General features: G+C 40.9%; 1 protein-coding gene across 4 annotated transcripts; it reads right to left on the bottom strand.

Annotated features, from left to right (window-relative positions):
* Positions 1 to 380: 380 nt before the first annotated feature.
* LOC103969248 (probable histidine kinase 4) lies at positions 381 to 7,924 on the bottom strand. 4 transcript variants are annotated; one of them, XM_009382737.3, is made up of 12 exons: positions 7,092 to 7,917; positions 6,547 to 6,998; positions 5,829 to 6,077; positions 5,581 to 5,750; positions 4,500 to 4,718; positions 4,219 to 4,405; positions 4,080 to 4,131; positions 3,750 to 3,979; positions 3,395 to 3,493; positions 2,445 to 3,157; positions 1,462 to 1,953; positions 381 to 1,015 (listed from the first exon to the last, which is right to left on the bottom strand). In XM_009382737.3, exons 2-12 carry the CDS (start codon positions 6,826 to 6,828, stop codon positions 766 to 768), a joined length of 2,943 nt encoding a protein of 980 aa, XP_009381012.2. In that variant the 5' UTR covers positions 6,829 to 6,998; positions 7,092 to 7,917; the 3' UTR covers positions 381 to 765. The 4 variants fall into 4 exon arrangements, with proteins under 4 accessions (XP_009381012.2, XP_064986078.1, XP_009381011.2 ...); XM_065130006.1 differs by having other exon boundaries at positions 5,844 to 6,077; positions 6,547 to 7,005; XM_009382736.3 differs by having other exon boundaries at positions 6,547 to 7,005.
* Between the last annotated feature and the right edge of the window lie 4,113 nt (positions 7,925 to 12,037).

The raw sequence follows: 12,037 nt of genomic DNA on the forward strand, positions 1-12,037 counted from the left end.
TTCTGATCATAGTATATGTACAACTTCTTAAAATCCTAATTGTTCAAGAATAAATATTGATAATTCTATACATCCATATCAATGTTGTTATCTCAACAATATAAATATTTTATTTATATTAAAAATTAACTATTCATGCCCATAAAAATATTTTTTTCATCCAATATTATCATTGATGACATTATTGGCACCATGAATTTCCATAAAATTTAAAGACAACAAGAGAGCATTTCCTTGTGCCAAATGTGGGCATTTATGTTGGATAATAAATGAGTGCTATTATTTTGAGCATGCCAAGATAGGATCTTCCCAAGTTCACAAACTTCAAATCCCACCTGGCATTGAGTAAATCATTTAATGTACTTCCCAGACAGCTTACAGATAAAAATTATGCTCACTAGAGCTCTTGATTAAAGAATCAGCATGAACAACTACAATTTACACTGAAATGGCATGGTATCAAATATTTCACATTGCCACATATCATCTAGATTACATGAATAATGACTATACTGTAACCCTAGCTCAGTGTTTAAACCTTCGATGCTGCTAGTTTCAGATTTACAACAGCCTAGTCGGAAGTTATAAAGACGGATGATTGTGGAGGAAGATTAAATCTTAAAACCAAGTTGCCGCTTCGAATCCCTAAGAGAGAACTTCTCAACAGCCTGTCAATTTCCGAAAGGTCGCTCAGGCAAGAACTAGTTCATGTGCCAGTTTCCAGAATTGGATTCCTTGGATGTAGAGCATGTGCTCCTGTAAATGCTATGAAGAGCCAGGATTTTGTTGCGAAACTACAAATTTGGCAACTGCTTGATAAAGCTGAGCTTCCTCAAAGGGCTTGGAGACATACCCATCCATTCCGCATTTCACGCACTCCTCATATGTTGCTTGGATAACATCAGCAGTCATTGCTAGGATAGGTAGGTGCCTTTTAGCCATCACCGAACCGTCTGGGGGAGCTTCTTTATATGTCGTGCTCTCCATTATGCGTATCTGCCGTGTTGCCTCAAACCTGGCAAAAAGAACAAATTGTTCATGGTTCGCCTTGTCTTTAAGTGATGACTGATGGATACAGGTTTCCTTCAAGTCCGAAGCTTAGGTAGATGTTCTTTTACGACAAGTCGACGACTTCCTAATAGACCAGAGAGGTGACCTAGTCCAGTGCGGTTACAACAGGAGGTTAAAGCTTTGAGAGCAGCAGCTCGAGCTTTAGGTTGAGTTGGCCTGGGTACCTCCACCCTAAACCCCCTGCCTGAGTTGCCACCCTAGAGGATGGGAAGTCCTGATCCAGAGTGAACCCCTATATGCAATATAGCATTTTGAGCGGCAAAATAAGTATGATTTTTTTGCTTAGGTGCATAGCTAACTTATTTATCATAAATATGAAGTTTCATCAGTAGAATAAGAAACTTTTGCCACCATGCAGATTTATTAACAGAATTATGCTAATATACATACCCATCCATCTCTGGCATCTGCACATCCATGAAGCAAGCATCAAACTTGTGTGGGGGTTGGAGCAAGGAAAGAGCACTTTTGCCACTTTCAACACACTCGACCTTGGCGCCATACTTTTTCAGTGCAGCAGCAGCAACTCTCAGATTTACCTTATTATCATCAACCACCAATATATTCTTTCCATCCAACAAGCCACGAAGGGAAGCTGAATTATCAACTATATCTTTATTTTGACATTTTCCCATCCCTAGCATCTGCTGAAAGCATGTTGCTATAGTGCTTGCACGAAGAGGCTTCACGATTATACTGTCTGCATGGGATCCAGCTCTTGTTTTATCAGATTCAGTGGTCAGGAAAAGAACAACCTTCGGTACATCTTCTATGTGACCAGCCTCTTTCCTTTGTAAGAGTTGATTCCGAATATGAAAATCGATTTTGGGATCCCATGAATCTTTTTCAATCAAGAATATGGATGGTTGTTTTCCAGGTTGACTGCAGTAGCAGCAAAAAATAACAGTGAGAAGCTCTAATAGCATAAGTCACAGTGAGAATAAATCACTGGGCACAGAGAAACATCACTGTTATTAGTTCCAGCATCAAAATCTTAATATGCAATTACCAAAGTAAATTTACATTGGTCAAAGCTAACCTAGTAAAATAACAACTGGATCTGATGGCTAAAGCTTACAGGGAGAAAAATATGATAAGAAGCTATCATGAAAATGAAATGCATTTTTTTGGATAAATATAGCTTTTCAGTTTTTTAATAAAAACAAATAAAATTATATCTCAATGGATGCCACTTAAACTGTTGTTCAGACATGAAGTGTGGACTTCAAATGGTACACAAGAAGTGACTTTTGTGTTTATGCTGGGAAAATTATAAGTCCAATATGCAACTTAATAGTTTTGAAGATACCAGCTACCAAAATGGACATGTATAATCACATTAAGAAAGGAAGATAACCACATACAAGGCTTACCTAGAATTTAAATAACCATTTTGTCCAGAGAGTGTATGAAGTGCCTCATTGATAGTCCTGACATCTTCAGTGATTATGCCCAACCTTCGCAGATGGTATTTTGTCACAGCAGCTCTAACCAGTTGTCTGTCAACTAAGATTGCCCTCATTCCTCTAAAACAGGTAGGCAATACTTCAGAAAGAGATCTCTTTGTATCAACACCAGAACTTTTTCCACATTTCTGGAGGACCGCAGTGAATGTGAATGTGCTTCCAACATGAGGTCGACTAGTAAAGTTCATTTTCCCACCCATCAGTTCAACCAGACACTTACTGATGCTCAAGCCAATACCAGTTCCACCATAATTCCGGGAAGTTGAGCTATCAGCCTGCATAAAAGGTGCAAAAACCCGATCTTGAGCATGTACTGGGATCCCGATCCCTGTATCTTCAACACTAACCATCAGAGTTACTTTATCAGCAATGCTTTCAGGAACAGACCCACTTCCAAATGTGCAGGACAGAGATGCCCCATGTGAGAGTAGCATCTTAAAGCTTTCACATGTATTTCTAGAATTAGCAACTTCTAGACCACTTAATGTACTAAACACAGTAGTTGCTGATGTAATGTTCACTTCATTGGCATGCCCATTTAAACCTGTTTTTGCATCTATCACCATTTTCACATGCTCAGCGAGATGAACTTGGACAAAAACGTGACCACGCTCTGTAAACTGGGACAAACCAAAGATAGAAGATCAAGGTCCCTATTCAATTAATGTAAACATAGACAAGTTATTGTTCGTTCTAAGAATTTTCAGACCATGAGCTACACGATGGCCCTATTTATCATCCTGAACTGATATAACATACTATAGGTACAAAATTCATCCTGAAATAACTAACTGAAAATGCGACAACAAATAGAAAGGAAAACATCTCGTGCCTAAAGAAAAAGTTTGTGTACTCACCTTGACTGAGTTACCAACAAGATTTGTAATTATTTGCCGAAATCTCCCAGGATCACCGGTGAGAATGGTAGGAACTCTATCAGAAACATAAACGGCAAGCTGCACTTGCCAAAACAGCATCAAGAATAGGGAAGATCAAAATGCAGAACACAAAATTCACCTAAAATGAATCAAGTTGCAGTAGCATCATCTCAAATCACTTACAGCAGAATAAAGCAGAAAAGGAGATGAAACATATTTATATGTTTAAATTCTTACTATACCAAAGTTTATAGACTGCCACAATCTTTACAGCAGTCATCCAACAGAATATGCCATTAATTTTCTGCCATGACAAAAGGAGGTTAAAACTCACCTCTATTCCTTTTTCTCTTGATTTTGCAGAAAATAATGATATTACATCATCTAGGATGGATCGCAGGTCAAATGGAACCGACTCTATTTCTAACTTGCCAGCTTCAATTTTTGCACGGTCAAGTACTTCATTAATTAATGATATCAGTGCTCTTCCACAGACTTGAGCAGTTTGTGCATAATCCTTCTGAGTTAAATTCAGGTCTGTATCCAAAAGCATATCAAGCATACCTGGTGATGAGAACAAATGGTGATCAGCTTCCACATTATAAAGGTTTTACTGTAAGCTATGAACTAATTTTGCCTTGTAGAAAGAGGGACAAGAGACTACCAAGAACTCCATTCATAGGTGTTCTGATTTCATGAGAGACAGTAGCAAGAAACTGTCGAAACAAGAACTTGTTCAGGAAAAAAAAAAAGAAAAAGAACTAAATGCAGATGTTGAAATTTACAACATTCAAAAACACAACCTGAGACTTAGCAACATCTGCAGCCTCTGCTTGCTTTTTTAACTCTTCCATTTTACGAAAATCTTCCTTAACATTGTCATAGTGACTCCAAGCAGCATAACCTATGTAACCTACCAGCATACAAATCACAAATATACCAGATGGTGTAGTGATGGATGATAGTGAAACCGGAGGTTTCTTTCGGTACCTGCCAAGGGATTCTCAGGATATTAGCCATAAGAAGATCTAAAATCAGAATATCCCAAACAACAGTCTAGCTCTAAACATGAATAGAACATTACCTGCACTTCATTTGGTGTTTCCTGAATGGATCTCCAAAGTCAAGCATACTGACATGTGAGAGTGACATGTGCCCATCAGGAAGATGAACTCCATACATCGTTAAGGGTTCAGATGTATTTGTAACATCATACACATTGACCACAATTTCCTGATTACCAGCAAGCTGGTGCAATAGATTTTCCACAAGAGACTCAACATCAAAGGCTCCTCCAAGGTATCTGTTTTTTCATACGTTATCAAATCTGAGAAAACAAGAAAATAAAAGAAATAAAGAATATCCTAATACAGTAATGTTTTGTAAAGCAACCAGCAAAAGCAAACTATGAATTTTGGTTTATCGGCTCTTTTCTCATTATTATGATAATACAGCAACCAAATCCGTCAAAGGTTCTTAGTTAATACTTTGTTGAATGGCACATGATCAGAAGCCTAAAATCTCCTAGACAACCTTGTATAAGTGTATAGTTATCTAAGAGTATTCTTAAATAGAACATATGGCAAAAGCACACCATCCAGAAGGATGTTACTCTATTTACATGACCACATTATAAAAATTCTACCCAAAAAAAATATTTACATGGAATTCATGATAAACGCACTCAGAGGAGAAAAAAATTAGAAAAGTGTTAGCATATCTGCAGCAACCATAACTGCAAGTGTATGATCTAAAGTCTGGCCAATCAAATGACGAACAAATTTTAGTAGCTAATCAACCCACAATACTAACTACTGCATTTATTCTGACTTTAGCCTGAAGAGTGCGGCATAAAGAAATTAAAAAGATTTATACAGAGAACATGTTCAACAATGTTTATACAGAGAAGCTTTGTCATCTCCTTATTGAACTTGAAATGATGGTTTGAGCAGAAAGGAATTCAGAAACCACCAACTATGGTGTGGCTCTTTTGGCTATTCATTGTCATATTGCCTAACTCAAAGATCTATGTGCTAGTATATACTATTCTCACTCGGTAAACTTACAACTAAAATGTCACCGAGTTTCAAATGGGCCAGTCCAAATGTACATAAAATGGATGATAAAAGATTTGCACTGATACAAATAGAAGTATCCCATCTCACCCAGCAGTTGCCTTCACACGCTCTTCAGCTGTAGCATCATCTGGAAGACCTGACAAATATACAGGGAATGTTAAAACCACGCCCAGATGGTTAGACTCCAAAAGTCTGAAGGGCCTTGTAAGTACAGCTTTTCCAGTAGCTCTAGCCCTTAAGATATTTTCACGATCCTCCTATTGTTTGCACGGAGAAACTGTTAAAGCACTGGCAGGAACAATACTGAAAAAGGTTTAATGAGAAACTAGACAGACTTGGTTCCAGTGCACCTCTCCAGACATCATATCAAGGGCTTCAATGTAGGATACAGTCTCCTGAGAGTAAATCACAGGCGCATACTCATCTTGCACAGGAGATAGCTCCCGATTCATAGTCTTGATCATCCACCCCTGCTGATTCTCAAACAGTTCTCTCTCAGCATGGACAACCCGTTGTGCATAAGCTACTCTGTTCAACAACGGCCGCTCAAAAGATGTCCTTGCCGCGTAATTCGCAAATGTCACCTGAAAGCAAATTCGAATCAGCACAACATCAACAGATCCAAAAATCATCAGCTAAACTATAATCTAAAATGGATAACCATACAGGAGGATATAAAAGAACACAGATCAGACTGTTTAGAGTAAATCATGGAGGAAAAGGTACAGAAGTAGAAAACAGAATTCCACAAAATGAAAATACCAAAATAGTGAACCCGAAATAAGATTGACAAAATTGAAGAACCGTGTTACGAAAATAAAGAGACAAAATTTGCAACCATCTTTACCTGAGTAAATAACAAATATTTTAAGAAGAGATGACTGAAGCTTCAATTCATTGACAAGTTACGAATAATATGTTTGTTGAACTTCAAAATGAAAACTAAGAATAATAAAAGATACTTGATAGTTGAAACCTTGATCATCACTAACATAGCAGATACCTTGGGACCCAAATTAATTGAACAATAAGAAATCAACCATATCAACACACCTGATCGAGGGCTGGTGGGTTTTTCTGGTAGTGAAAGGTCGAAACAAGGATCGCTAGAGCGTGCACATGGTTGACACTCACAGAAAACTGCTCCTGCAGCATCCTTGCCCTCTCTTCGCACATGCTCGTCAGCGTCTCCCCTGCCTTTCTCAAGCTTTCTGTCCTCATATGACAATGTAAGCCTATGCAAAAACCTACTGAAAGCATCATCCACAGTACCATGATCACATTTCGGTTCCACCACCACCTCTTGTCACCTTCCGCCACCGTTCCCAACCCCATACCACCAGAGGCCAACACCCAACCTCGCCTCCCCTTTTCTTCTTCTTTCTCTGCAGCCCGTTCGTACAAAGTGATAAAAGACAACTTTTTAAACCCTTTGCTTTCCCTTTTGCGGGAAAGTGAACAAAGTGCAGCTTGGCGACTTCTTCTTCATTGTCTAACTCATCCAACTACGAACTGATCAATAAAAGGAAATATAGCTCACAGATTCCAAAGAGGGGAGGTGAAGAAAGAGAAGAAAAGAGAACCACAAAAGAACGCACCTTTTTCTTCAGATCTTTGGTAGATTTTTTTGGGAATTAAGGAAAAATCCAGATAGCTCATCTGCTCTGATATCAATTAACAAGTGGTGAGGCTTAGCAGCAGAGCCGAAGAGAAAAAGAACTGTTTGGAGTGCAATAGAATGGGGACGAGGAGGTATTCAAGACAACCCCTCCTTTCTCGAAGCAACAACTGAATCGAATTCCAGGATTTTCACAGGATATCCGGCGATTAAATTAATGTTTTCCTTTGTGGATTATCTCACTATTATATTCCATGAATCTCATCCGTTTGGCCCACCGTTCTCTTTATCATTTTCCTGTCGCCTTAGCCTCCTCCTTTGTTCCCCATTCGCCTTATTTCTTTTCCACTCGTCAGCAGACTGGGAAATGATGCGAGATCCGAAACAGTACCAAGTCTCCTCCTTTTCTTTTCCTCTTTACACCGATCATAAGTGTCAATCCTTTTCCACCGATTCTTAGAGAAGCTCCGTTTTTGCCCTTCTTCCTCGAGTGTTAGGCGCCAAACCAGCATCAGAAGACCAAATTAGCAGCTGAGAAATATTCTCCGACCTCATCCACCGTGCTCAAATTCACAATGAGGCCTTTTAGCTCGTCGTCATCCAGCAACAGCATTTACCAAGTCTCAGGGTTCCAAGAGCTACCTTCGAGGCGCCGATCGAACGCGAATGAGTGGCCGTCATCCGGTGATTGAGTGGCAATCAGAGTGGAGGGAGAGGGAGAATCCGAACGAGCGACTCCCGTCCGTACACCGCCGCCCATTAATGGCGGGGAGGGAAACGAGAGAGTTTTTGTCTCGGCTATTAGGGTTTTTGCCCACCGGAAAGCAGGAAAAAAGGTCAGAAAGAAAACAAAGCCATCGCTGTCCGAAAGATTTCCGACGACTATTGACGATTGCACGCTTTTAAGAGAGATCGAACCGGTCTTAAATTACTGAACTATCCCACCCCAATGGCTTCCTTCGATGGAGTATCTCCTTGATTGAAGGGTAGTGTTGTCATTTAAAACTCCAATATCCTTTTCTTTGGGGAATTATTGTCGAGCGCCGCTAACCTGCATTAGACAAAACGGTTGGCCACTGACGACTGCCTCTTGTGGGACCGTCTTCGTTGTCCAATGGAGCAGCGTGGTTCGCAGTCTGGTGACTCGGTCGAGACAGGTACGTGGTGCCCAACTCGTGTATCTCGCTTCAGCGCAAGCATAATGACCGATATGCCCAGATAACTTCTCTCAATTACTAAAACACCCCCTACAGCCTCTTCCCTGCGAAGGGTATTCTTGTCATTTATCTTTTTTTTTTTTTAAAGGAAGTGGAGCTTGCACCAAAAGCTTTTACTTGGATGCGTGCGGGTCCCACGTGGGACCAATCACCCCCACCAATCGGACTCAATATTAATCCGTCGGTACTTTCCCGGAGACAGGCAATTCCTGCCAATCTTTATGTGCCTTTTTCTGTCCTGTAAAATGACAATTACGTCCCTATGTGACGTGAAGCGACGATCAGCAGAATGGTACTAATGAGAAGCACCGATGACTGATGATGGGGATATGGGGATTTTCCCCTGTCTGCTCACTCGCAAGTGTACTCAAACACACATCGTGGTCCAGCACCTGCCCATGTACGGCTAGTAGCCTTCTAAGGCTGCTATTCTTTACTTCATACGATTTTTCGTTGAGTATAATTGTCATCACATATATTATCCATCCTTTTTTATTTCCTATATGTTTATATTTTTGTTGTTTTGCCCCCCCAAAAAAAAGAAGGGGAAATTATGCAGGCAAGAAACATATGATATGGAATATAATTAGTTCTTATATCCAAACAGTCACATGCTTAAAACATGATAGCAGCCTCACATCCACAAGCAATCCCACAGGCTTATTTCGTAGGTAGAATATTATTCCTTCATATCTTGTGAGCATGCATCACACTGTATCTTGATATAAAATGATGAAATGTTAAGGTAGACAAACCTATAGACTAACATATTGTACATAATTGCCAACTTGATATAGTTGTAGAACCCAATGTACAGAACTCTGAATGGCTTTCGGTCTGGTATTGAATGATTGTAATGACATATCGTGGAACATACAATAATGTTTGATTTCTCTTTCCAATTATAAGTGGTTGTAGTGCAGCTTACTTCTTGGCATAAGCAAAAAGGAGGAAAGATAAAGTAGGATTACACCTTTGATTCATATCGTTAACAATGGAAGAAAATGAAGTCCCTCTTCTTCTGTAAGACAAGATTTATATCTTCTCGATTATCAAATCAAGGAACATGATATTTTGATTTGTAGTTCTTATTCTTTTTTGTTCCTTCCTTTGTTTTATGCCTTCAGTTTGATGCTTACAGGCAACTGGTGGATCAAATTTGAGAGGCATATTAATGAAAGAACATTATTGTCTCTTTGTCTCAACCCAGAAAGAATCATGGAGAAGGGAGATATCTACACAACAAGAACATGTGTCTTGGGGGACAAGAGATCTCCTCACATGGCTGTGATGTTGCCTTTTGTCACAGAGACATCGAGTGCACCATAGAAAAAAGAAAAAGAAAGCTTCCTCCATTGCATACAGACCTGTTCTATGACCTGATCTCCTTGTCAGCGTGCAATCCTCACCGACTACTACTGAGTGCACTCTGAATGGTGCCTGCAGTACACAATGATGGAAACATATGTGGAGCTTGTGATCTCTCTCTCTCTCAAGGACTTTTGACCTTCCAAGTTGAACCAACAATCAACGATTGAGGCTTCATGCCAGCTTCTAACTTGTAGACTGGGGAAGAAGAAGTGAGCTTGCATGTGGTGTTTCATTACCTTATCACTCTTCTCATTTAGAACTCGCCTGGTCAAGCTGGTTTGACTGAGGTCTCAAAAGGCTTATCTGAAGTCTTTCTTCTTTGCTTTAATAAGCTCGATGCTGATAGACCAGAAAGCTACAGCCCAGCTTAGCCGAGAGCTTAGATGAGCTGTGTTCTGGTGCTATTCTTATGGTCAAACAGCATGGAAGAGAGGTGACCATGGTTTTGATGGTGATGGGAGCCATTAAACATTGCATCATCGATTAGATCGCAGTACCACACTATTGGATCATGGCTTCTTGGTGTTGGGCCGGTCAGCCCGGCCCACCAATGGGATCTTCTCCAATTTCACCAATTTATTACAAACTTCCAATTCCTGCTTGTCGGATAGAGAATCAAATCTGCAGGTCGAGTTATTGAAGACGTACCGTCCGATTACTATAAATCTATACAAAGGTTCGAGATACCAGCGATTGGTGTTTCGGTTCACAAAAGTGGGGCCCTTCGAGGGAATGCTTTCCTCCTGAGGACGCTCGGACACGGGGATTCGGTGATCCAACGGCGGACATCCACTCGACGCGCGTCCCGAGAGCAGAATGAGCGGGGAGCGGACTGGAGGTCCTCAAGATCAGCCGTCCGAGTTTTAACGAACGGCCCTGACGGATCGCGTCTGATGGGCCCTGACGATGCGAGTCCTACCGCGTCAGACACCTACGCTTACGGTGTATCAGTGGATCATAATGAAATGACATAGTTGCCCATATGAAGACGTGGGGTATTATACGGTAGAAATACCACGCAGGTGATGCAGCTGTGGCGATTTTTTATTAAGAAAGGGACTAATTATATATAACCTCTTTTAGTTTGCTATCTCTTTTTGGTCTTTATACTTAAAAAAAAATTATATTGATATTTTTATGATTACGAAAATAAAACATCTAAATTTATTTATCCTAACATAAAAAATATAAAAATAAAAATATAATTTTAACATTATAGTTGATGATGACGGACTGTCACGGACAAACTTCTAAACGGGGTGTTTGATGTAATGCTTATGTATGTCCGTGTCTTTTGGTATATCCATGCTTTGTACAACATGTAGAGGGACGGCCGAAGACTTGATAGTCTCATTTTAGTTGGGTCGGTGGCCGCTTTAGGCTTGTAAATAAAGGTTGTGTCATGTGGACACGTGTGAGAGATTGTCGGTCTGTAATGGACCATTTTACCCTTTGTTGTGCAACTATTCAGAGCTTGTAAAGTCTGTTTGTAATTTGCATTGTCTATCAAGTGTTTTTCGGAGATGTTTGCTTGTGGATCCCGAGTAAGGCCTTTTCTCTGTCCTGTTTTCTCTTTTGTGGGACCTAAGGGACCACGGGAGGCTTCAGGGAGGCTGACCATTGCGGACGGACACGCAAGGGTGACGCACGACTTAGGCAAAACCAGCTAAGTCCGTGACAGATGGTATCAGAGCGGGACAAGCACTCATAGAAACACATAGCATGCAAACGTGGGGGACCTAGCGGGGCTGCGCCGAGGGCAGTCAGCACACGCGCGACCGTTTGGGGGAAAACGGGCATGGAGATGTAGGGAAAAGAAGTCGCTCGGAGGAGCGGGCATCTGAGATTGGCATTCAGAGGAATGGCCAACCCTTCGCGCAAGAGGCACCACGAGAACAGACAAGCTTGGAAGAATGTGAAGCGCACAAAGGTTGGGATGGCTGAGTTTGAGCTACGGCTCAACGTTGACAACTATACTTGATGGTGCTCAAGGCAAACGAGACGCTTGGTAAAGGATGAGACCATCCAAGGTGGAATGAGTTGCTCAACGACCAAAAGAGTTATGCAAAGCTCACAAAGGTGAGGGGAATTGCTAGCTCGAAGAATTTGGTACTCATACATGGGCTTGTATGCGGACGACGGAATGTTCGTGGCCATCCCAAGGCGACCGAAACTCGGCGCCATGGAGCATTGAAACTTTCTCTTCGGCATGCAAAGGATACGTCCATAGGAGGCTGAATGGTGCAACTAGTTCAGCATGTTGCTAGGCCTTGAGGGGTGCAGCGGGGACTGTATTGACGTGGAGTCGCAATCTAGCAAGTGTGTTTGCAAGAGGCAG

The sequence above is a fragment of the Musa acuminata genome, chromosome BXJ2-10, assembly GCF_036884655.1.
Source record: "Musa acuminata AAA Group cultivar baxijiao chromosome BXJ2-10, Cavendish_Baxijiao_AAA, whole genome shotgun sequence".
Lineage (NCBI taxonomy): Eukaryota > Viridiplantae > Streptophyta > Magnoliopsida > Zingiberales > Musaceae > Musa > Musa acuminata.